Below are 27,955 nucleotides of genomic sequence, written 5' to 3' on the forward strand. Positions count from 1 at the left end.
AGGTTATTTAGCGTCTGAATGAGATGAAGGTGATAATGCCGGTGAAATGAGTCCGACGTCCAGCACCGAAAGTTACCCAGCATTTGCTCAAATTAGGTTGAGAGAAAACCCCGGAAAAAACCTCAACCAGGTAACTTGCCCCGACCGGGATTCGAACCCGGGTCACCTGGTTTCGCGGCCAGACGCGCTGACCGTTACTCCACAAGTGTGGACTTAGAATAATATTCTGGGGAAATTCCACAGATAGTAACAGTATATTCCTACTACAAAAAAGAGTAATTATTAGAATAATAGTAGGTGCCAAATCTAGGCAATCGTGTAGGACTATTTTCAAAAAAACTACAAATAATGCCCATGGCCTATATTTTGTCATTAATAATCTTCCTTGTATGTAATCGTGAAAACTTTGTAACTAATTTAACAGTTCATAGCATAAATACGAGTCAACAAGCGACTTTTATACTCCATCGGTAAGTCTATCGTTCTATCAAAAAGGAGTGCGTTATATGGCAGTAACAATTTTAATAGCCTCCGTATGAAAAAATGAAACTCAAAACATAAGATTATTTAGGGCCAAATTAAAGAAGTACCTAATTTCTCACGCCTTCTATTCTGTAGGTGAATTCATGACATTCAACATCGCTTCATGAAATTTATACTAAAACTTTGTGTTGTACTAGTAGACTATATTGTAAATCTCGTCTGTATATATTTCATCTAGACTGTGACTATAAATTAAGACTTTATAATAGTATTAAGTTTTTTCACTTGTTCCATATTCTAGCTGTGAAGCAATGTATGAATATCATGGAATGTTAATAAATACAATACAATAGTAATGGAACATGAATTTGGTTTACAACATGGAACAGACTATCGGAAACCTTACGGAGCGGGAGTAAGGGGTAGGCAAATGAAGGCTACGCTGGAGAGGAGTAGGACATCATCTGAGTTTTGTGTTTAATAAGATAAATAAAAGTGGCAGAAGACAGAGACAGAACAATGGAAGGAGTCCATAATAGTACCTATCTTTAAGAAGAGGGACAAGACTAACTGTAGTAACTTTCGAGGAATATCACTTTTGTTGACGTTGTACAAAATTTTGTCCAATATTCTTTTGAGAAGATTAACTCCATATGTAGATGAAATTATTGGGGAACATCAGTGTGGTTTTAGGCGTAATAGATCAACTATTGATTAGATATTTTGTATTCGACCGATAATGGAGAAAAATGGGAGTATAAGGGTACAGTGCATCAGTTATTCATAGATTTCAAAAAGGCGTATGACTCGGTTAATAGAGAAGTTTTATATGATATTCTTATTGGATTTGGTATTCCCAAGAAACTAGTTCGATTAATTAAAATGTGTCTCAGTGAAACGTACAGCAGAGTCCGTATAGGTCAGTTTCTGTCAGATGCATTTCCAATTCACTGCGGACTAAAGCAAGGAGATGCACTATCACCTTTACTTTTTAACTTTGCTCTAGAGTATGCCATTAGGAAAATCCAGGATAACAGAGAGGGTTTGGAATTGAACGGGTTACATCAGCTTCTTGTCTATGCGGATGACGTGAATACGTTATGAGAAAATCCACAAACGATTAGGGAAAACACGGGAATTTTACTGGAAGCAAGTAAAGAGATAGGTTTGGAAGTAAATCCCGAAAACACAAAGTATATGATTATGTCTCGTGACGAGAATATTGTACGAAATGGAAATATAAAAATTGAAAATTTATCTTTTGAAGAGGTGGAGAAGTTCAAATATCTTGGAGCAACAGTAACAAATATAAATGATACTCGAGAGGAAATTAAACACAGAATAAATATGGGCAATACCTGTATTATTCGGTTGAGAAGCTTTTATCATCCAGTCTGCTGTCAAAAAATCTGAAAGTTAGAATTTATAAAACAGTTATATTACCGATTGTTCTTTATGGTTGTGAAACTTGGACTCTCACTTTGAGAGAGGAACATAGGTTAAGGGTAAATCTAGTCTTTCAGGTGAAGCTCCCTGTAAAGCAGATTTGAATAATTTCAAGGGAAAAATTGTTCCGGGGCCGGGTATCGATCCCGGGACCTCTGGTTGAACGTACCAGCGCTCCACCACTGAGCTACCCGGGAACTCCACCCGACACCGTCTCAACTTTTCCCTTGAAATTATTCAAATCTGCTTTACAGGGAGCTTCACCTGAAAGACTAGATTTGCATAATATATACGTTACTGTGTACGTTAACAGAAAACCACAATTCCAAGTCACACAGAGATTGTGTGCACTCGTTGTGGGTCTCTGGCGTTTCGTCAGCCCACGCGAGTTGTGTGGATATAAAGGGAAAAGTTGAGACGGTGTCGGGTGGAGTTCCCGGGTAGCTCAGTGGTGGAGCGCTGGTACGTTCAACCAGAGGTCCCGGGATCGATACCCGGCCCCGGAACAATTTTTCCCTTGAAATTATTCATAGGTTAAGGGTGTTTGAGAATAAGGTGCTTAGGAAAATATTTGGGGCTAAGAGGGATGAAGTTACAGGAGAATGGAGAAAGTTACACAACACAGAACTGCACGCATTGTATTCTTCACCTGACATAATTAGGAACATTAAATCCAGACGTTTGAGATGGGCAGGACATGTAGCACGTATGGACGAATCCAGAAATGCATATAGAGTGTTATAGAGGGAAAAAGACTTTTAGGGAGGCCGAGATGTAGATGGGAAGATAATATTAAAATGGATTGGAGGGAGGTGGGATATGATGATAGAGAATGGATTAACCTTGCTCAGGATAGGGACCAATGGTGGGCTTATGTGAGGGCGGCAATGAACCTCCAGGTTCCTTAAAAGCCAGTAAGTAAGTAGGGGAGAGTCGGGTAGTGTCGGATATCGGGTAATATCGAACAGTGCGTTTCTTTCATCTACCACCATATGGTAGTACCTGAATGACATGGTTACGTTTCTCTATGCGACATCACAGAAACGTAACCATGTCAATCAGGTACTATCATCGTGTGGTACATGAAAGAAACTCACTGTCCGATATTACCCGATGTCCGATACTACCCGACTCTCCCCTAAGGAAGGCAGAAGACAGAGAAGAATAGCGAAGAATTGTGAAGGTAGTTACGGTTCTTTCTGGAGTTCACAGTTCAAGAATTACAATGACTAGTGTGCAGTCTAGTTTCTAGTTTAGTTAAGAACTTTAATCAGATTAGGCCTAAACAAATTAATAGAGTCTGGGGAACATGATTGGATATATTGTACAAGAAGGATTTGTGTCTTGGTATCATAGGACATCTTGAAGGAGAGGTAATATAATCAGGATTACTTTAAAAAACATTCAAAATACATACACTTACCTTGTCTGGAAGTTCTATGCGCTGTCGCATGTGAAAATGTAACCACCACAACGCAGCACAGCCACCATGTTCTGTATCCTGTAAAAATAAACACACATAATATAATTTTTCTAATGTAAAATACAAAACTCTGTGTTGTACTAGTAGACTATATTGTAAAACTCTTCTGTATATACAGGGTCAGTCATTGAAAAACGCGTGAGCGTGCTCCTAGAATAATAATTCCATATAGGCCTACGAAAATTTGACGGAAAATGCTAATTTATTGGAGAAGTGGTCATACTTTGTTCTTGTTCTTTTTTTGTTGTGTCACAAGTACATGTTTGGAAAATATTGCCATTTAAAGTTTACAAAAGGTGCTCAATGTGTCCCCCTCCATTGTTTACACATGCCTGAGCACGACGTACACACGACTGGCGAGTTCGCTCAAACACCATGTCGTCATCACGGAGCAATTGGCATGCATTTTCAACACGTTGCAATAGCGCCTCTGCATCATTCACTGATGTTGCATAGCCTTTAAGTGACCCCAAAGGTAAAAATCTAATGGGATGAGGAAAAGCTACTAATTTGGCAGCATTGGATTGGCGGATATGTCGTACTAGTGTACAGGCTCTATGTGTATTCTACGTTAAATATTCAAACACATTCGATTGGAAACTACACATTTCTAACAGCTTCCCCCTCTTTTCATTTTTCTCTACCTGCACTAATAACGGAGTTTGTCTACGTCACTGGACTTTTGAATCACCCTGTATGTAAAAAAATCAGTCTTATTATGTGGCTGTGAGACATAGAAAACAAGTAAAATTATACAAAATAAACTGCAAACATTTGTTAATAGATGTTTACGAAGAATTAAAAAAATTAGATGGCCAGATATAATCACAAACTCAGAACTATGGAAGATAACAAATCAGAAAGAAATCACAATAGAAATCAAAAGACGAAAGTGGAATTGGACAGGGCACACAATCAGGAAAGAAGATGGAGCAGTAGGAAGAATGGCTTTGGATTGGAACCCCCAGGGTAGTAGAACAAGAGGAAGGCCAAAAAATACATGGAAGAGAACAGTTTTGGAGGAAATTGCTAGAAAGGGGAAAACATGGAGCGAAGTGAAGAAGTTGGCTACAAATAGGGTCCGATGGAGGCACTTTGTGAATGCCTTATGCTCCTCATGAGGAGATACAGGAGTTTGATTGATTGATTGATTGATTGATTGATTGATTGATTGATTGATTGATTGATTGATTGATTGATTGATTGATTGATTGATTGTAAAAAAAGACAAGGTAAGACCAACAATTTCGGAAAGCAGATAAATTAATCTCCACTCGTCTTTTTGAGATTCGAACAGAAGTTCTCTCCACACGATGCCACTTGGAACATAACGTAGGATCTATTTCGACACCTAATACTGACGGCTATAATAATTACGAAGTGTGCCATAGGATACTCCGAGGTGATTTCTTTTTGGGACGCACCATATCTGGAATCAGGTTACAGGAAAGGATTCAATGAAGAAATCGCGCTGTTGTGCGTGATGGCCATGCGTGGGCCGAGGAGACTTTCTTCTAGCTTATTCACACCTTCCTTACAGTCCAACTAAAAACCAAAAACTTCACATACAATAACAAATATTACACACAAACCGAAGGCCTACCCAGGGGATCACCCATTTCCAGCATACTAGCAGAAATATTCATACACTACATAGAACAGACATACATACTAAACAAAGACAACAACAAACACGCAGACAACATCATATATTGGCACAGATACGTAGATGACATACTAATACTATACAAAGGAAACAAAAGACAGATCCAAAACCTACATCAACACATAAACCAAATACACCCAAAGCTACACTACACATTATAAATTGAAAACAACAAATACATAAATTTTCTAGACATCACAATAACAAAAGTAGACAACAAACACACATTCAAAGTATACAGAAAACCCACAACAACAACAATAACAACAACACACATACACAACACATCCAACCACCCCACACAACACAAACAAGCTGCATTCCGAACAATGGTACACAGACTACTCAACATACCAATGAACTAACAAGATTACAACGAAGAGCTAAACACAATCAAATACATAGCACAAGAAAACGGATACAACCCTAACATAATAGACAACATAATAAGTAAGACAAAACAAAACCACAAAAAACAGAAGAATACAACACAAAGACAAGAACACAAAAAATACATCACACTAACATACGAAAACAAAAACACACATAAAATTGCAACCTCATTCAAGAAATTAAATTACAACATCGCATACAGAACAAATAACACTCTACAAAAACATCTCAACACACAAACAAAGAAATACAACCACATAGGCGTATACAAACTCAAATGTAACACCTGCAACAACTTCTACATAGGACAGACAGGCAGATCATTTCAAACACGTTACAAAGAACACATCACAACCATAACAAAATTACAAAACACATCCACATATGCAGAACACATCACAAATGCCAACCACACCTACAGAGACATCAACACAGACATGGAAATACTGCACATCCAGCCAAAAAGCCAGAAACTCAACACACTAGAACAATATGAAATATACAGACACACGAAAACACACCTCAATGATATTCTCAACACACAACTCAATTTCAAAACACATACACTCTTTGACTCTACACTATACCACACGAACACATCCTCACAGGAAACAGAACAAGAGGCGCCAAGACCAACAACGACCAGTTCTGAAGATGACCCATAAATAGGTCGAAACATGTAAACGAGGTACGTTAAAATTTAACACAAGAAAGTCTTATCATACATATTCCGAAGTGATACAGTGTTAAAAGTTGTGTAATCAAGATGTATGTACAAAAACGAACATTCAAATAAAAAACAAGGGAACATTCAAACTCCTGAGGTGAAGCTTCTTCTTGGAATATGGTGCACGGTAGAAGAAAAGTTTAATCACAAAACACAATGCGAAGCATAACATACAATAAAGGGTTTCAAAATAAATTAAAACCTGAATCTGAATAGACATTTTTGTCAGGCTATTAGAGCACGCCAACTTGGTAAGGTTCTCCGTGATCATCAACTGGCCCGGTAGAGTTCATGTAAAGCCCCCGTTCCACCTTCATTATCAAACAGGATTACTATTTGCAGGTAGTACAATATACAGTTCGCAGTAAATACTGATCTAGTTAAATTGTGACATAAGTTAAATAAGTTATCAGTCTGCCTCTTAACTAGAGGTGGAGAAAAAATAACGTAACGGTTATTTTCGAACAGTTCCTTACTTGGAACTGTTCCAAAACGTAACAGCACTTTGGAATATTATGTTCCAAAATACGCTAGTATGAAATACTTGCTGTTACAAAATACTCGTTTCACTTTGGAACTACATTATGACAACGCCTGTTCTACAGAACGGAACGTGTTTGGCACTATTGAAAGCAGTGGCGCCAACTTTTAGAAAACACTGGGTGGGCTCAAATATTTGAGGTATAAGTTAAATAAATGTCATAATGATAACACGATAAATTATTGGGTGGGCTCGGATCCCACGAGCCAATATAAGTTGGTGCCACTGTTTGAAAGCAGAATTGGGAATCCTTTCGTCGCACTGAAAGAAATGTTGGAATCTAAAGTGAAAGATAAAATAGTAAAGATATGAACAGCCTCTTTAAAAAAAATGTGCACATTATCTTGAAACTAATGTTACTGAGTATAGGGTTCTATCAAACAATTATTAGCCCATATAAGTTGGCGCTCTGTTTGAGAGCAGAATTGGGAACCCTTTCGTCGCACTGAAAGAAATGTTGCAATCTAAAGTGAAAGATAAAATAGTAAAGATATGAACAGCCTCTTTAAAAAAAATGTGCACATTATCTTGAAACGAATGTTACTGAGTATAGGGTTCTATCAAACAATTATTAGCCCATATAAGTTGGCGCTCTGTTTGAGAGCAGAATTGGGAATCCTTTCGTCGCATTGAAAGAAATGTTGGAATCTAAAGTGAAAGATAAAATAGTAAAGATATGAAGAGCCTCTTTAAAAAATGTGCACATTATCTTGAAACTAATGTTACTGAGTATAGGATCCAATCAAACAATTGAGGAGCGTTTTTGCAAAAGTCGATAGATGCAGAAATCAAGATTTTACAGAAATTACACTAAGTGACAGGATCTATCGAGTTTTGAAAAAACCTGGAAGGCTTGGTAGTCTCTACATATAGTATGAATCAGGTTTTGGTAAATCTGATTTCATAGATCGATTCCGGAGGTAGAAAACATACGATATCCATATGCAACTCGCTATCGAAAATTTCTGCATCTATCGACTTTTGCAAAAACGCTCCTCAATTTTTAGCATAATGCCTGTATTAGAGTATAGTAACTACATTGTGAATTTTATCAAGGAAGATGAAAATATATAGGTTATGTTTTATTTACAAATATTTTACAATTTTAGTTTCATTAGGGGAAAGGCCCCTATATTGAACCACTTAGCCTTTAACACTAAATTGTGGCAATAATCTCACATCAAAGTCATCAGGAAAATTTGCATTACATTTGCAGACTCTTTGGCTATACATAGCCTCAACACAATTGCTAATTAATGTTGTCATTATTTAAATAAAAAAATAAAACTGAGAAGGTGCGAAATGGTCCAAATTAGGAACATGGTCCTTAAATTGGACCAGCCTTATCTTAAAATGAACCACATCATTTTAAATTCAGAAACATTTTTATTAATATAAAATATAAATATTTTTGTCCTATACTTAAAGAAATTATTTAATTAACAACAAAAGTACAGAAGAAGTTTGTGATTATAATGTCAATTTCCTTGAAAACTGGAGTTTTTAGATAATAATAAAAAAACACTTTCCTTTTAGAACATGAATTACAAATATAGGGCTTTCATTGTTATATAAAAGAGTCCATTATCCACAGTCTTCACAGTAACACACTTTCTGTTTAGGACTAACGTTTGCACATTTTTAGTGAAGCCATATCCTACATTTCATACACTGGATCATATCCATCATTTCCGACAATTCACAGATTTTGCAGTACCAATTCTTGTCTTCATTTCCTGGTTGACCATATTGTAGCTTTTTCTTTAATGGTTTATTTCTTGGTGTCGATGTAGGCCTACCTGCTACTTTCTTGTTTGTTTTCCTACAACTCATTCTTGTGTGAACTGCTTGTGACGATTTCAACTGACGTGGTTTTTGTTTCCTTGATGTGGTAAGTTCAGGAATAGAAGCTATTTCAGCAAACAGTGTTAGGCCTACGCCTGGTCATGTTTGGAGATTTTTATGGACAGTGAGGTTTGGTAGTAGAAATGTCTTCAGAAGTATAAGGCCTACTAGATTGAAAAGAGGGAAGTGAATTTTGTAAAGATGAGTTTGGAACACTTGTGTTAGGCTCATTCTCATGGTTGACGGCAGTAGGAGTGAAGTCGCTGTTTCTGTTGAGTGGCCAAATTCCAATTTTCGCAAATCCACTCGTTGCATTTACCACTGTAGCAGCTTTACCATAAGCTTCTCCTATTAAAGCTGACACCTGAACTGAGTTATATTTCGAGATGGGTTACTTCGAAGCTATTTGTCTGCAGCCTGATTGTAGTATGATGACAAGGGCTTGAAGAAAGACACGTCACATGGTTGAAGCCTGTGCGTTGTAGTATGTGCCGGCAAAGAAAGCATTACAACACCATTTTCCCGAGCAAGAATGATAGCTTGGTGTAGGTGGAATGGCCATCAAGTATAAGTAACACTTTGTTATTAGTGCTGGGCTTCACAATGGTGATGACACATTGTAACCACTTAAGAAATAACTTGCTAGTAATCCATCCACTTTCAGAACATGTGCATATTGCACCTGGTGGTGTACCGGTGTTCAGTTCACCCTTAAATGTCAGCCATTTGAAAATCAACATGGGAAGAACGTAAGTCCTTGTGACACTCATGCAACACACTTAGGTTGTGTTGGTGCCTCTTTCACCACTTGTCAGGTATATCTATTTGCACGAGTTGGAAGCTCATAAAACAAAACAATGTTTCCTAAATTGGACCGGTTCAATATAGGGTTTAAACGGTGGTTCAAATTACGGGCAAAACCATTTCAGATTATTTAGCAACTGTAAAACACGGAAACGTGTTGATTGAAAAAGTTTACGCATGAATATTGTTGCTATGTAAACACTTAACAACATGCAATAGATTAAGATTATCACAATCTTGCCTGATTTGTCGTACAAGCTTAGCTAGGAGAGTCAAATATTACATCAGAAGCACCATAAACACGAAACACTTATTACAGCTGAAACCATTGCTCCGAACGCAAGGTCAACTGTACCCAGCATTCACTGCGCTACATAGTACTCTTCTACTTAAATTGTGGTGCACTCTGTCGAACAGTTTGGGAAATAACAGAGTGTTTCAATTTAAGATACGGTTCAATATAGGGACCTTTCCCCTACTAGTTCTTGAAATTAAACTAAATTATGTTGAAACAGAAGTTGTCGAAGTTTTTCATTTACGAAAATACAACGGTAAGTTTTCATATTTCGTTACAGTGAGATTATTACCCTTCATGGCGGTATTCATATGAATTTTAGCACTGCCGAAATGATTATAGCTTTTATTTACTAATTTTTGGAGAAATTGAACACTATTGTAAACTTGAGCTGAGCAGAAGGGAAGGAATAGGTTAGGTTTTATTTACAATTGGGATCCACTTCGATTTCGTGACCAATAAAATTTACAAATAATTTAAAATTGCATTATATTTCCTGCTTCGAACAAACCTGATCAACGAATTCAATTTGGCATTAGAAAACATTTCTGTTCTACGAATTCACATCTCGGCTCACTATGACATCAATACTGCAACACATGGCATACAGGGAAGTATGTAATCATTTAGTGTCCCAACTACCACTGTTATATTACATACTAGTAGTACGTACCTGTTTTAAAAATACTACTGTTCCATCAGATACTAGTCAACCGTGCGGTTCCAAGATACCACTGTGCACCTTGTAGTTACGTAATATGGTAGGCCCTACTGTTATTTCGGAACTGTTATTTGGAACCTAGTATTTTCAAGGAACTGGAACAGTTGGAACCGTTAAGGTACGATCACACGTCGCTACTTTTGCAGCGCTGCAGTACAAAAAACTGCGCAACTCTTGTACTGCGACGTGTGAACAACGGTGCCACCCGAAAAGTAGCGGCTGCCGAACCTGCTGCCCGCTACTTTTCCATGCTGCGCGCAGCTTAAAAGTAGCGACGTGTGAACAGGGTTCTCAGGGTTGCAGCCGCAGCATTTTTGATATCGGTTTTGTTGAAACTTTTGCTGCGGTTGCAACCAGTGTTACCACCCAAATGTGCCAATGATACTTTTATTGCTTGGATATATTTTAATGTTAAATGTGATGAAAATAAATTATTTGTAACAGTTATTAAATACACAACACAGTCTGAGCATAATTGGTGACGATATAATTCATTTTTTAAATTTTCCGTAGCGTAGTTCCAAACAGGAGGGTTGCCAACATTGATTATGTGAATATGCTGTTGGTTATTATTTAAGTATATAGGCGTTTTTAAAAGCTTTATAGTAAAAATAATGTAAATTTCTGAATACTAGATACGACAGAAAAGCAAATAATAGATAAGGAAGCTTTCGCATGAGTTTCTTAATAATGCGAACATAACCACAAAATGTATATTGAGAAGTCAACACGGAGATGGAAACCTGCAGCATGACTGCGGCTGCAAAAGTAGCGCCTTGTGTGTGAACAGACTCGCAACCTCCAGTTGCAACTTTTGCAGCACTCGGGTTGCGCAGCACGAAAAGTAGCGTGCAGCGCGCTACTTTTGGCTTACGTGTGAACACGACACACAACTTTTGCAGCTGCAGTATAACAGTAGCGCTGCAAAAGTAGCGACGTGTGACCGTACCTTAACGAGGAAATAACAACTTTTCCCACTCTACTCTAAAACTTATGGTAATAGGTCAAGGGAAAACTAAGCACTTGCCATCTAGTATTCAACTGCGTAATTACCAAACAGAATAGGAACGCTGCTTGTGGCAGTGTGAAATATGATCTTAATAATTTGTTACGACCTAAATTTCATAGGGACTATTTATTATTTTAATAACTGCGTAACATATCTGATGAGAAAGTACGTGTCTTTTCAATGGAACCCATTTTTAATCTTAACAGCACAGATGTAGCCATTTGTTGGCCATTTTTATTCATATACAATTACATGCGTTATTGTTATTCATTGACAAATGAACAGCGCCGACAAATGAACAACGCTGACAAATGAATAGCTGCGCGACCTTGACCTGGCTGATATGCAGGCGGTGTGATATGTGGGAGGAGGGTCACGGCAGCTTTCACCGTGGCGCTGCTGTCACCTCCATCTCGGCTCCACTAGAGCGAGAAAGGAACCGAAGCAGTAAAGTTCCGGAACGGAACGGAACGTCCACGCAATATTTTCATTACAGAGTCCGTCTCTGTGAAAGGGACCCACGGTGCGCTGTAATAGGAATAAAATTAACGGCGTGTGCTTTCTACACACTCAGAAGGGAACTTTTAAAGAGCTTATGTCGAAACCTCCCCTAAAATTGAATACATTGCAAGGGCTTCACGCAGATGAAGTAAGAAAAAAAAAGTAACAAGATTCTTGAGAGAATCCATATGATTGCGTACAACGGCTGCACAGGAATTAGGATAAACAAATACAATTTGCTGTAAGATTTAAGTGTAACTAATGAATGGGATGAAATAAGCTAAGGATTAACAGTCAATCCTTAAATAATAATAATAATAATAATAATAATAATAATAATAATAATAATAATAATAATAATAATAATAATAATAATCTATACTAATAATAAATCTGTAGCCGAAATTTTTCTGGTAACTTTTGATTTCCCAAAAATAATTGGTTCTAACATATATAATTAACCGCCCTGAAACCGAAAATCGCTTTTTTGAAATTTTTGTTTGTATGTATGTCTGTCTGGATGTTTGTTACCTTTTCACGCGATAATGGCTGCACCGATTTATATGAAAATTGGAATATAAATTAAGTTCGTTGTAGCTTAGAATTTAGGTTATATGGCATTCAAAATATTTTATTTAAAAGGGGGGTTATAAGGGGGCCTGAATTAAATAAATCGAAATATCTCCCTTATTATTAATTTTCATGAAACATATTACATAACAAAAGTTTCTTTAAAAATAATTGCCGATAAGTTTTATTCTATGCAAAATTTTGATAGGACTGATATTTAATGAGATAAATGAGTTTCAAAATTACAATAACAACGCCATCTAAGGCAGTGTAATAAAAAATAAAAAACAAATGACTTCGTCTCTAAGGGACCTTGGACAACAACAATCGAAAGCTATGAAACATAGCCTACAGAGAATGTTTCTGTGTTTGTATGAAATAATATCGGAAGCTAAATTAACCGATTTGTATAATTAATTATTAATTCACCATTGGAAAGTGTAGTTTCTCTAGATGGACATAATGCTATAATGTTATTACAGTAACTTCTGAGTGAATCGAGGACAGGTAAGATTAAAATAGATTCTTATGCACAGAAAACTTGATAGGCTACTTTGTACATTCGTTTCCTGTATTTCCTAAAATAATTTTTATGACCAAATGAGTGGTCCCTGGATCAAAATGATCGCATTTTAATTTTTTAATACAATTTAAATTAAGTAACCTAATAAACGATTTATCCTTCTATCAAACACGAATGTTCCCTGGATCAAATGTCCTATTTTAATTATGTAATTACTTTATATTTATTTCTAACGGGTGCAGCGGAGCGCACGGGTACGGCTAGTAATAATAATAATAATAATAATAATAATAATAATAATAATAATAATAATAATGCATTAAACAGAATGTACTAGGCCTATTAAGGGACACTGGGACTCAGTTTTTGGCCAAAATGGTAAAAATAAATAAGTTTGTATTTATTTTTACATAAATATGTTACACATTTGTTTAACATTCTGTCCTATATTTATCCCTATATTTGAAGGTCTGGCGATGATTTTTAAATACTACGCGCAGTTCTTTTAAACCTGCCACACCCACTAAAAATTAATTTTTTTACAAAACTACGTTTTTGGTCAATAATAAAATTTCTAGAAGTTTTCATTTGCTCCGATTTACATGAAACTTTGCAAGAATGCTCAGCATACTCCAAAACACAAAGCTGTACATGGAATCGGATATTCACTGAAAACTTTTCATGATATACATTTTTAACTTTTAAAAATTAAGGAAAATTATCAAGCAAAAATTATGGTTCATAAGGAAATTTTTTTTCTCATGAACATATTCTCAAATTTAAAAATCCATGAGCAATTTTCTTAATCATTAAATTTAAGTCCTTCACAGAAATGTTTTAAAAGCAAAAACAATTCTGAAGCCGTCAGGGATGTTTCGAATTTACGCATAATTTAATATCATTAAAATAAGTGAAAATTAATATCTTAGGGTGCTATTCATAGACATTTCGCTAGCCCGCGCTACGAGCATGCTAAACTAGCCCCGGCTATCGACTGATTACTTGTACAGGATTCATATCACATCATATGCTATAGCTAGACCACTTAGAAAAGGCAGCTATGGCGGAAACCTAAATCATTTCCGTCTCCCATACTCGCTGCGTGTTCCCCTCTGTGCATTCCCCGACGTCGATCACCAATCAGAATCTGTGTCTTAACCGAAGTTGGCGGTGCTAAGTCGCTATTATCGAGACTCTTATTGGATTGTGTTCTTTACTTCCGCTTCAACTGTACACTTCTGGTCAAAATATTTGTCCTCTGATTTCCGCACATGCTCGCATAATTTCGTCTATTTTTCTGGGGAACATTCATCCATGAGTTTATGATCAAGCAATATTACTCACGTAAAGACATGTCAATACTCTGGTTATAACTTAAACACACAGCACTATTACTAGTATTCATTTATTTATTTTATACTACCACTTCACTTCACTTTGGCGCAACTGTACTCCCTACGAATTCAGCGCTCGCCATGAACAAGAACTGTAGGAGGGGAGATTAGCGCATGCGCATTACAACTGCATTTACAAAGTGGTACCCCTATAACACTCGTTTATGAATACTAAACACGTTAGTTCGTTGATCATCCACCGGAAGCCCGAGCTAATAATGTCTATGAATACGGCCCTAAGGAACTAATGAATGGAACTTGATGAAATTTGGTAGGCCTACTGCTATTTAAATGTACAGACACAACAAACCCGCCGAATTTGAAAGAAATTAATAAAAACTGTGAAAATTTCAAAATCAGTTCCAGTGTCTCTTAAAAAGACAAGTAAAGAACTGTTGTTGGCAGTCTACACTGTACACCCTTTGACACGGAAAATGGTCGCTCTCCTGTAGCGTGAATTTGTCTGTGTCGTTCGGGATAGGATTAACGTGAGATTCACACGGGTAAATAATAAACAATCGAGGTCCGAGGATGAAGTCAAGTCGTAGCAGCGACGTATCTATATGCCACGGAACGAAATATTCCCTACGAAGCCTTTATGGCTTTGCGATAGAGTTCTTTCTTCTCGTTAAAAATACCGGGTTTCGATTCTCTCTATGTAAAACGCGAGCAAAATTGAAGAAAGTAGTTCAGTTGTTATCCTGCCGAAATGCTACATTGTCACTTGACATATTATTATGTCAGAGGGTTTCTCTTAATGATAGGCTTTCAGCATGGCGCATCTTGGAGACTGGGATTCCCCAAGGTTCTGTTTTAGGGCCTCTTCTGTTTTCAATATACATAAACATTGTCTCAGAAGCAATACCACACTGTCGTTACCATCTTTATGTGGACGATGTACAACTGTAAATCCACGCCAATCCTGATTCGATGAAAGACAGTACAAGTAAATCAAATTCGGATTTAAAATCTCTAACCTCCTGATCACTGAAATTTGGATTGATTCTGAAACCTGAAAAATCACAGGCTATCTTACTAGGAATTCAGAGACTCCTACCGAAATTTTACAAATCTGTTCTCCCCGTCGTAGTTGTAAATAACATTGAAATCCCGTTTAGTGCAACTGTGAAAAATCTGGGTGTTCATATCGATTAACACTTAAACTGGGCCACACAGAATAAACATGTATGTAAAAAAGTATTTTCTATACTGCATTCACTTTGACAAAATAAAGAAGTTTTCTTCGTTTTAAATTAAAACAAATCTTAGTCCAGACACTTATCGTGCCGCAGTTCGACTGCTGTGACGTTCTATTAAGTAATCTCAGCTATGACTTGACCCAAAAATGACAGCGTGTCCATAAAGCCTGTGTTCGGTTTATATGTAATAACCGTCTCTGTGGTCATATTTCACCGTCTTTCAATGAATTGTCTTGGCCCCGGCTGGCTGACAGACGCAGTTTGCATTGGCTTTCTCTTCTGTATCAGATTTTGGACCCATCAACCCCTCGGTTGCGGACAATTGGCCACAGAAAATTGGTAATAGGGACAGTTCGTCACATATAGACGATTCGCCACAAATACACAATTCGTTACAAATAGACAATTCGCTACAAATAGACAATTTACCACGACTGAGAGGAACTGTGCCTCAATTCTGAATTTTCTTCAACACTATGTTGCTGCACCAATCCTTCGGTCTGAAGCCGTCTCCAGAAAGACTGGGCTAAGTGGAAAAGACAATCAGCTACCTTAACTCCGTCAAATACACTTTTGATTACGTTTATAACAGTTACTTCGTAATCAATAGATATGAATCTTGGGTTTAATTGATTTTCAAAACGTCGCCCTACTTCTCGTTTCAATACTCGAAAGAGTGTTTCATACGCCTCCCTGGTATTCCGTTCCATCATCGTCATTACTACAAGCATCCATTCCATTGACATGTATAGTGTAAAGTTGCAGCATGATTGAAGGAGCGGACATAAAGGTCCCGTCCATTATGAAAAAATGGGACCGTAACAATTTATTTAAATGTGAATTAGTGGCAAATATGATAACTTTCACGTTGTCCTCAGGTTCAAAATACAACCACCTTCCTCCTTGTACGGTCTTAGTGTATCTGTCGGCTATAACGTTCAGTTCGTCAATATTCCTTGGTTCAGGTGGTAGGTGCAGCTTCCTGGCACGGCGCACAGTTTTTTTAACAGATGGTTTCTTCGGTAGATTCACATTGTCTTCGCTTGCAATACGCTGCAACTCATTTTGAATAATGACAGAAGTTGATTCTCGGGAAGTCCCCGCCCTTGCTCATGTTCTCTACACATTCCTTTGCCTTAATCCTTCCCCAGTCTGCAGAATGATTCTTGTGTTCAGACGGTTCTTTGAATACACTGCTGCCATCTTCTGATAATGGGACTGTTGAATTACACCCGCCACGCATGTCACAGCGCCAAACAACTCCATTCTTATTTTCTCTAAGTCTCGTGTACATGTAGCCAAGATATATTAATTTGTCAGAGCCTCTTTCTGATTTTGTGAAGCGAATTTCTTCCGCCATAGTTCCGAATTAGTTTACAGCTTCTGGATTTGTCTTGTGTTACCACAGAAATATATACACGTATATATATATATATATATATATATATATATATATATATATAAATTGTTGCGAATTTGAGTATTGCCTTCATATATTACAAGCTGTGGCGAATTTTAGTACATGGCCAATTGCCTTTCAATTATGTGGCTAGTTGCCTCTGTGGCCAATTTTCTGTGGCGAGTTGTCCCCAACTTCCCCCCCCCCCGAATACCTCGCATCACGATTTCATAATCTGTATATCCGGTCACGATGCGATACTCTATTGCCAGTCCCTTTCCACAAAACTTCCGCGTATTCTTCGTCTTTTACAATAGACACTATCCGTTCTTGGAATTCATTACCTACAGATGTTAGGGGCTACCCGACCTTAAACGCTTTCAAATCCAAAGTAAAACATCTTATTTTAGAACGCACAATGTCCCAGATTATAATTAAAATTCACAATTGTAACTAGTTTATAAAGTAATCATGTAATTTAATTTGTCACCTAGTTTAAGTAGATTAATTATATTAGTTTACTGTTCAGTCTACACTTATCACTTTTAAAACAATGAATTATATCACTGAGTATAAATGAAGGGTTCAGCACCATAGTGGGCCAAGCGCCATTTACTAAAACAAGGGTTAAAATGAAGTTATCAACAGTAATATCACTAGAGGTTTTGATTTTATCGATAAATCTGCGAGTGGAACATGAGTGGGATTTAAATGACTATTACACGATTAGAACAAAGTATATAAAGATTAGAAGTAACGAAGTACTCCATTACACTAAAATATTAATTGACTTACGAAAATACAACTGTCTTCAAATGTATTATTGTACCATCTCAACATTACAAATATTACGCTAGATGCATGCTAGATGGCAGTAGTGTGTTATGATTAGCTGTTATCTTGCTATCAGTTGTGCCAACTATGGAATCTTCATTGAACTCTGTAGACGATTACTAGCAATGCCTTCTTGATCTAGATCACGATGGCAGTGTTACTAGTCAAGAAGGCTTTGTTGATTCAGTTTCATTTTTATTAAAACAGTTGCATTCCACTTCAGTTATCCGAATCCCAGCTAATCAACGTCACTTGACAGATGATTTTCAATAAATCTTAATATTAAACAATCACTGATACGTGACTATCCATAATATCATATAGCAGAAGCTATAACATAACCTAAATAATATATACAAGTATTAGAAAAGTTTTAATTAACGACGATGACATAAAAAATAAACATGAATAATTTTAAAAGGAATAATTATTGAATGTACAATTTTCAAATTTGAATGTTTTAATGGTTGGTGGTTCAGTTGGTGTTATATTGGACGTGTGCGTAAAAGAAGTGGAACTCGTTGATGTAGGCCTACATGGTGTATTCCTCAACTTATTCAGGATTTCCGAATGGTGCTCTTCATTTATTTGTAAATAGGATTTCAGGGAAGATGCATAGGTATGACCAGTGATCTTTATTAATTCTTGTTCTTGAATGCCAATGCGAGTCATATTTGAAACTGCTGAGCATCGACTGGAGTGGTTTGTAATTTTTTTTTTTTTTTTTTTGACTTCCAGACCAGCGCAGTTTGAAATGTTGGCAAACAAAGAAACAAATGCTAGGGACGCGATAAAATTAAACAAATGCTAGGGACGCGATAAAATTGTGCGATAAGCAGCCATGATTGGTTGAAAGAGGTCCTTTCGTACCGTTTTATTGGTCAAAAGTAGTATGACGTAGTAAAAGTGTAACAGTCACCATAATTCAATGGAAACATATAACAAGTAATATAAAGTATACACATTCAAACTAAATGATATGTCAATCTTCATTAAACTATGGTATTCATTTAACTTTAACCCTTGCTTTCTCCGTTTTTAATAAATGGCGCTTGGCCCACTATGGCTCTGAACCCTTCAAATATACCGGTATATTATTTTATGACGAGCGTTTTCGCCTTGCGGCATTATCAGGTTTCATGTGAGCATAACAGGAACACATTATAGAATATCTGGTTGACAACATACAATATGCATAAATTAAAACACTGCGACATAGACTAGAAACTCTGGTGATTTTTAGAAGCATATCAGAATATAGGCCTATATGTGATTCATGAGGTATTTGCTCATCACTTTCAATATGGAAAAACTATGAATATACACAATATTATACATAGTGAATATGTCTTAAATGTTGGATAAAAAGTTAAAATATAATTAGAAAGAGTTTTAAAAACATATGTTGAATAAATTAATTGTAGTAGGTAGTAGTTGTTAAAATTACATCTGTGTTAATGTTGACAATTTTAAAATACATATCGTCGTCGTTCCTGCAATAACTCCTACGTACAAAATATACAATTTTACAGTAGGAAGAAAAACACATGTGTGCGAGATCGTGCGTATTTGCTTGGTTTCCGCACAAAACCAATCCGCGGAAAATCTAAAATTCCACATTCAGTATTCCCAACCTAACAAACATAACAATTTCCCTCTTCTTACCGCTTAAGTGACATATTGATTTTACTCCTTTAGGCTTTTAACATATTGTGACTTTTATTAGTAACAACAATGTAATTTATTCGTCACAACAATAATTCCTTTCTACAATTCGCCTTAAACGCTCTCGTCAACAATTGGATCCTCACTCAACACAGTATTCGTTATAGCACTCCACCGACGACAATGATAATTTACTTGGACTATTACGCACAACAATGAACTGTTAATCTTAACTAATATTTACAAAGCACTATTTACAAATCAGAACTACCAGTTCTCAGTTCACAGTTCTTCTATCTCAGTCACTCGAGTTCACAGTATCTCGAACCACAGACCTTCAGAGACAGTTCACTGTACTCGAACTCGGGTCCCTCCAACTGCGGTCCACTGCACTCGAACTCAGGTCCCTCCAACTGCGGTCCACTGCACTCGAACTCAGGCCTTCGGATGCTGACGCAGATGCGGACGCACACTCGAGTCGAACTCCGGTACACAAGACTGGCTTCCTTGCTCTGGCTTTCTCACTGACTGAATAACTGAAAACTCAGAAAAAAAACTGCTGTCGTTCCTTCGCGACCGTAATTTATAACCACAGTGACGTAACCTCGAAGGTTCCATCCGTCTCTAGAGATGGCATTCCAGAGAAATCCAGAGCCCTCTCCTCTCTACCAGCACCAGATGCGCGCGCAAACTCGTCGCGTGACGTAATACACCCTCTCTCTTCTCTCCACCGCGCGACGTCACTCAATGTTCCGTGCAGCCTGTGCGATCTGCTTTCATGCGGGACGCTGGTCGTGAGTTCGATTCTCACGTCGCTGTCACAATATTATTTTTAGAGACGTTCAATATAGTAATAATTATAAATTGGAAACTTACCACTGCAATTTCACCTAAATTGCAATGTTAATTATTGTTTTTAAATATTTGCAAAATTAAGTAAACTCTAAATCATTACATAACCTTACCGTTTGTTTTAAGTTCGCATTTATAGACTGGGGGAAAAAAGGACAGACGTATATCACGGGATGCTGGAGTATAGTAAACACAGAAAACACTTTAAAGCAACAATGTTGAAGATAGATATTTTTGTTTTGCAAATTTGTCGTCATTGAACAGAAACCAAGAGATTTCATTGCAACTAATTAGAAATTCCTCTTTCAGGTATGTAATAAACGATCTTCGCACAAAATAATGTACGATACACGAGCGGTATGTTTTCTTTCAATTCCCGGAAATTAAAAAGCTCAACTACGTTTCGCTTTTTCAAACTTTTCCTCGAACATGAAAACTTCAACATACCGCTCGTGTAACGCATATTACTATTAACATCGTATGGCTGCCGTACATAGGAGACTGTGAATTCTTACATTTTTGAAACAAAGAAATATAATTACTTATAGGAGATTTGATTATTTGCTGTATCACTATTTAAGTTATTTAATAGAGCAAAAATATGAAAATCGATAAATATGTCACAGGAGTTATTGCAGGAACAACAACGATATACACTAGATCTCTGACTGTAGACAACTGATAGCAATTGTCAGCATTAACACAGATGTAATTTTAACAACCATGTACTACAATTAATTTATTCAGTATGTGTTCTTAAAACTGTTTTTAATTGTATTTTAACTTTTTATCAAACATTTAATACATATTCACTGTGTATAATATTTTCTATATTTCTACTTTTCCATATTGAACAAAGATGAGCAAATCCTCATAAATCACATATAGGCCTAAATTTTGACATGCTCCTAAAAATCACCAGAGTTTCTAGTCTATGTCGCAGTGTTTTAATTTATGCATATTGTATGTTGTCAACCAGATATTCTATAATGTGTTCCTGTTATGTTCACATGAAACCTGATCATGCCGCAAAGCGAAAACGCTCGTCATAAAATAAAATAATATACATATGTTTCGTATTTTGATTTTATTGTAATTGTAATTGTAAATTTAATACTAATTGTAATGTTATTTGTAATTGTAATTATAAATGTAATACTAATTGTAATTTTATTGTTCATATTGTAGTTGGAATCTCTTTGTAGAGGGGCAGAGAAGGCCTGACGGCCTTATCTCTACCAAGTTAAATAAATAAATACTAAATACTAATACTAATAATTCATTGTTTTAAAAGTGATAAGTGTAGAATAAAAAGTAACCTAATTTACTAGTAACTTATCTAAAAACAACAATGTCTGTCAAATTCGTTTAAGTAGGTATTTAAGTTCGAAAAATCTTCTGGCTTATGCATATTTTTTCAGTTTAGATCTTGTCTTAGGTATACCTATAACTTTCTGTTGTACTAACATCATATTACCATGTAAGGTGGGTGCTCCTGTAACGGCCATGTTCCTGATATGGCCACCCCCCTATTGTGAGTTAGTTAACCAAAAAAAACCGCTAAATTGCAGCAGCATCCAGTGAAAGGGCATCCTGGTATGTCACTTGATCGTTTTCCATCCAGTCAGGTTGAGCAATATGGCGTCAGTTGCCTGTTTTGCGGTTTTCATGTGACCTCTTTTTCTTATTTTACTCTGGTAAGTCTCCTTTGTTTTATGCATGTTTTTCAAAGACTTGTCTCATGAAAACCATAGTACTCCATTCAGTTTTTAATGCTCTGTTGATTGGTGTTGTCGATGATGGCGTATCTTTTACGAGTTGTTCATAATCAAACGATTTTCGTGAAAGCTTACCTGCTCCTGATATGGCCATATCAAATGCACCATGGTCATATCAAGTTCATTTCACTTTTATTTTTTCACCAGACAAATTTACATGCCTTATAGCTGGGATTACGCAAAAATTTTATACTTTAAGAAAAAAAACTTATTTTTTTATGTAAAAACCTGTTTTGACTACACTTTTGAATTATAAAAAAGAATATTAAGTGTCATGTTTATTCATTTTACACCAAAATTATTTAATTTTAGCACAAATGCGCTATCAAAGTGAACACAATCACGATTTGTAGAACATGGAACAAGGGGTGGCCATATCATGTGCACATGTTCCTGATATGGCCACTAGGTAGACTTTTGGAATTTGGGACTTCTTGGACAATTAAAGCTATTTTTATGGGGAAAGGAAATTGTTTTAAGAAAGTCCATTAGACTGAGAACGAGTAAGAAAAAAGTGGTTTACATTTTTTTTCAAAATGGCGGCTAGAAAAATTCTCAAACCTTAGCATGGTCATATCACGGACACCTATCTTATTTCCTGTTTATCCTCTGGTTGAGTGGAAGAGAAGGCCTCATGGCCTTAACTCTGCCAGAAAAAAACATTATTATTATTATTATTATTATTATTATTATTATTATTATTATTATTATTATGTCGTGTACTTGACACACTTCGACAACTCAGCATTATCTATTCAAGGCTAGGCACTACTCAATTTTGCGATAATATTCTAACAAGAAGCAAGTTCATTTCCTCAACCTTGTAGAAGCCTACGTGCGAGCAGCTAATTTTTTTGCATTTATGCTTCTGCAGTCAAGATCTTTGTGAGTACTTTGAAAGGAGGTTTCGACATCAGTTCATTATCAAGTTGCACCTCATTAAACGCTCATTTTACGGAAAGGTGAGTACAATGCATTCTTTACAGTTCTCGATGATCTAATGGTTTTAGATTAAAGTGAAACCTGCCTTTGCGGTCACTTCATTTAAACGGCCACCTGGCCAAAAGGCCAATTTTCTCTGGAACCAATTGGATTTGCCATAAGATCAATACAAATTGTCTCTTTATTTAGTGGCCACCTCATGCTTCGGCCAGCGGCCGAAGTCTGTTTGGATTGGAACCTGACTATAACGGTCACTGTCCAACAAAAATTTTTTTCACGGATACTGTCTGACCTATTTTTTCGATGGTTGGAGGACAAGGAGCAATATCACGAGTACAATAGCTAAGTGTACAACAGTACACCCTCCATATCTTGGGGTTAGTTGGTTACTGTTTTATGACTCTTTTGTCACTTTCCACTCCGGCCTTGCACAGCTATAAATTCTTACTCGTTTTTAAAGGATTGAAACACCGGACGTTTTCTATCGAAAATGTCACAGTATGTTTTAGGTCAGTAGTTAACCATTCGAATTTTTTTTCTCCTCTTTCCATCTTTTTCTATTTGGACCAGCTTTTACGAATTTTTCTTCTTTTCATTCAGTTGATTCAGAGGAACTGTGACGTTAGTTTGAGAGAGAAATCATGCCTAACAATAAATCTAGAGTGGTATTAAGTTTAGAGGTGAGACGAAAAATGATTGAAGAGAGTGAGAAGGAACATCTGCGAAAAAAATTGCAGAAATATTCAAATGTGGAAGGACACAAATACACTGTATAATTAAGATGAAATATTAAAAGAATGGGAGGAAAATATGCATGGTGGCCAAAAAAGAAGAGAGAATCTGTGTTTAGTAATGTGAACGATTTCGTTTACACTGGAGACAGAACATCTAGAAGCTTGGAGGCCGTTACTTTTAAGCGGTCCGACCACCCCTCCTCCCGCACTAGCAGGTACGGTACCATTCAGCTGCAAAACATTTTCTGAACGGGAGTTATTGTATTGTGAGAGCGCAGGTGGATCAGTGAAAGTAAGTGGTCAACATTTTCAGTTTGTATTGAAACGAACAATTCTGTTGTGAGTGGGCTCTTCTGTAGTGACGTCACTGAAGCCTCTAGTTGTTTTGTCCCCGGTGTACGAATGATTCAAGTGTGCGAGGGCGAAGAAATTGAGTTTTGAAAAGGCTAGTTGCAAGAATGGAAGAGGCTGACATTAATATGCACGAGTGTTGTACGCGCACAGTACTAAAAAGTCAGTGAAATTCAGTATTCATAAAAAACCGCAACCTTAATCAAGCGGCCACCTGATAAAACGGCCATTTTACGAGGTAACTTCAGATGGCCGCTTTAGACAGGTTTCACTGTATGTTGTTTGGAGTCAGGAATGTTAAAAATGTACACTTCCGCCAAAATCTTGAGACTCGCACTTCCCTTCATGTCAAAACTTTCTCCTCCGCCGCTGTACACAAGAAGTGCCGCACGGGTTCAGTAAGTTACAGCGTGACGGTGTGACCTCACACGATGGAGGTCACCTCGAGGGGTGACGATCGAAAAAGTGTGAATTTACGGAGCGTGATGCTCTGCAGCTTTCTTGTTCCAAGGCGTGTACCCCTGCACGTCATTATTTCTCACAACTGTTCGCGCTGTGCACCGTAACGTTCTCCATGAAATATATTTGCTATTCTTCTCGTCGTCTCTGTCGTGTTCTTGGTTTTTGTCACCTTCTTCGTCTTCGTATTCATTGTCTCCATCTTTTAGAGCTTGTTGCCTTCTTCATCTTGTCCTTTGTTGTCTTTTTCGTATTGTTTTGCTGCCCTATTCGTCTTGTTCTTTGCTGCCTCATTCGTTTTGTTTTTCTTTGTTGCCTTCTTTGTCTTATTTTTCGATGCCACCTTCCTCTCGTCTTTTGTTGCTTCTTTGTCTTCTTGTTCTTTGTTTCCTTCTTCGTATTGTTTTTGTTGCCTTTTTTGTCTTGTTTTTGCTATCCTATTCGTTTTCTTGTTCTTCGTTGCAATCTTCGTCTTGTTTTTCTTAGTTTCCTTTTTCTTCACGTTGTTCTTTGTTGTCTTCTTCATCATGTTCTTTTTTGCTTTTTTCTTGTTATTCTTTGTTTTCTTCGTCTTGTTATTTGTTGCCTTTTTCGTCTTGCTGCCTTCTTCGTCACGTTGTTCTTTGTTGCCTTCTTCTTCATGTTGTTCTTTGTTGTCTTCTTCATGTTGTTCTTTGTTTTCTTCGTCTTGCTGCCTTCTTCGTCATGCTGTTCTTTGTTGCCTTCTTCGTCATTTTGTTCTTTGCTGTCTTCGTCATGTTGTTCTTAGTTGTCTTCTTCATAATGTTGTTCTTTGTTGTCTTCTTCTTCATGTTGTTCTTAGTTGTCTTCTTCATAATGTTGTTCTTTGTTGCCTTTTTCTTCTTATTCTTTATTGTTTTCGTCTTGCTGCCTTCTTCGTCATGTTGTTCTTTGTTGCCTTCCTTATGTTGTTCTTAGTTGTCGTCTTCATCATGTTTTTCTTAGTTGCCTTTTTCGTGTTGTTCTTAGTTGTCTTCTTCATCATGATGGTTTTTGTTGCCTTTTTCTTGTTATTCTTTGTTGCCTTCTTCGTCTTGTTATTTGTTGCCTTTTTCGTCTTGCTGCCTTCTTCATCATGCTGTTTTTTTGTTGCCTTTTTCTTGTTATTCTTTGTTGTCTTCTTCGTCTTGTTATTTGTTGCCTTTTTCGTCTTGCCGTCTTCTTCGTCATGTTGTTCTTTTTTTACTTTTTCTTGTTATCCTTTGTTGTTTTCTTCGTCTTGCTACCTTCTTCATCATGTTGTTCTTTGTTGCCTTCTTATTCATGTTGTTCTTAGTTGTGTTCTTCATCATGTTGTTCTTTGTTGCCTTCTTCTTAATTTTGTTCTTAATTGCCTTTTCATCATGTTCTTTGTTGCTTTCTTCGTCTTGTTATTCTTTGTTGTTTTCTTCGTCTTGTTCTTTGTTGATTTTTTGTTATTCTTTGTTGTTTTCTTCGTCTTGTTTTTTGTTGCTTTTTCGTCTTGTTATTCTTTGTTGTTTTCTTCGTCTTGTTCTTTGTTGATTTTTTGTTATTCTTTGTTGTTTTCTTCGTCTTGTTTTTTGTTGCTTTTTCGTCTTGTTATTCTTTGTTGTTTTCTTCGTCTTGTTTTTTGTTGCTTTTTTCGTCTTGTTATTCTTTGTTGTTTTCTTCGTCTTGTTCTTTGTTGATTTTTTGTTATTCTTTGTTGTTTTCTTCGTCTTGTTTTTTGTTGCTTTTTCATCTTGTTATTGTTTGTTGGTTTTTTCGTCTTGTTCTTTGTTGATTTTTTGTTATTCTTTGTTGTTTTCTTCGTCTTGCTGTTCTTTGTTGCCTCCTTCATGTTGTTCTCTTCTGTGCCACATTCCTTTTCTTATTCTTCGTTTCCGTTGAAACGAAAAGCAGCTATGAAGTACATTTTATTTTAACAATTGCACTTTCTCAATTTGTCACTCCACCACGCCTTCATTATCGCCAATCACCATCACATCGTATTTAGTATATGTCTTCCGCAGTCTAAAAGTGTCATTCAGTAATGGACAACAACTTCTTAACAATGTATACATGTAAAGAAAGTACTCAAGTAGGTTACAGCAGCAATCCATGATAGGCCTACACTGTTTTCCCTTCACTAGCCATGCAGTGTGATAGCAATGGGCCGTGTCTGTACGGTCAACGCCTTCCCACATTGTTCTCAGTGAAGAGAGAAGCGGGCGGATGTCATATGACGGTGGTGTCATCCACATTCTCTGACACAAATCACTCTACTTATTGAAAACAAACACCGGTATTTCAGAGATTTGTGTTCTTTTATCTTAGTTTCGAAAGCCAGATTCGTGTACAATTCAAGCTCTTATTTCATTTGTTAAATACTTTATGATCTACACTTTTGTCAAGTATGGGCATAAGTCCACAAACGCCAACTAAACGCCTTAATGGCATTCAGAGATCAGCATGCAGTATTTTCGTAGGTGCTATATTACTGAATACTTTCATTCAACTCTACTCTGCATTCCTCAAAAAACTGTGTTTCGAAGTGGTGTTTGTGTGTGAAAAATAAAATTGTCTGCACACTATAAAAAAAGTCCCGTCGCTCTAATTTCCGGCAGCCAATCACGTTGCAGGTCGGCTACATTTAAACGTGTCCGTCTTGTGATTCGCTGAAGAAGACCTCATGCACTTCCTAAGGCCGGATAAATACTTAATATAATCGCCCGCCATTTTGGCTCTTTCGTTGGTGTTCGCAGAAAGCACATGAGGACGTTATTTGCCGCTCAATTATTTGCTGAATTACAGTGCGTTTGATTTATTATAATAGGAGCTACGACATGATAATGTTTAACGGTGTGGCAAATAGATCCCTCGTCTGGTAGTTCGGCAACAAAAGAACAAACATGGCGAACGATACTACCTACCTAGACTTTATAGAGCCTTGGTTTCCTAAGACGTAAGCAAAGAGGAGGAGTCACGCCGGGAATAACAGCGTCGCGACTATAAATGTCACAATAGCATGCCTTGTCGCAACAAGTGATTTGTGAGACAAAAATAATAATATTGAGTTCTGTAACATAATTATTCGTAATTGAATAACAAAAACAATAATGATGTTTAAGCATCCCATAACATATTATTATTATTTCAGTAATAAAACTATTTTATGTTTCAACAACAACGACAAGGACAATAGTAATAATAATGTTCATATACAAGTATCGATTTCCTAAGTCTTTCTGGTAATAAGTTATTTCTAGATGTAACTGAATTATGTAAGAGAAAACTAGATTTCCTCCAGTTTTGACGGATTTCGCGTTCTGAAATCGTTACAACGGGTTTTTACTAACAATTATGAACCACAGTTATTT

At 36.7% G+C, this 27,955-nt stretch overlaps 2 protein-coding genes across 2 annotated transcripts in view; one reads left to right on the forward strand and one right to left on the reverse strand.

Moving 5' to 3' along the window:
- The window catches only part of LOC138691605 (uncharacterized), a 158,126-nt gene that overhangs the window by 43,426 nt on the left and 86,745 nt on the right, over window positions 1-27,955 (reverse strand). Inside the window, exon 2 of the mRNA XM_069813742.1 lies at window positions 3,353-3,430. Within this exon, the coding sequence (XP_069669843.1) occupies window positions 3,353-3,430 (78 nt within the window). The remainder of the gene's footprint in view (window positions 1-3,352; window positions 3,431-27,955) is intronic.
- LOC138691593 (glucose dehydrogenase [FAD, quinone]-like) overlaps window positions 22,935-27,955 on the forward strand; it is a 48,379-nt gene continuing 43,358 nt past the window's right edge. Inside the window, exon 1 of the mRNA XM_069813722.1 lies at window positions 22,935-23,090. The gene's annotated coding sequence lies outside the window, so the exon portion shown is untranslated. The remainder of the gene's footprint in view (window positions 23,091-27,955) is intronic.

Source organism: Periplaneta americana, chromosome 2 (genome assembly GCF_040183065.1).
Source record: "Periplaneta americana isolate PAMFEO1 chromosome 2, P.americana_PAMFEO1_priV1, whole genome shotgun sequence".
Classification (NCBI taxonomy): Eukaryota; Metazoa; Arthropoda; class Insecta; order Blattodea; family Blattidae; genus Periplaneta; species Periplaneta americana.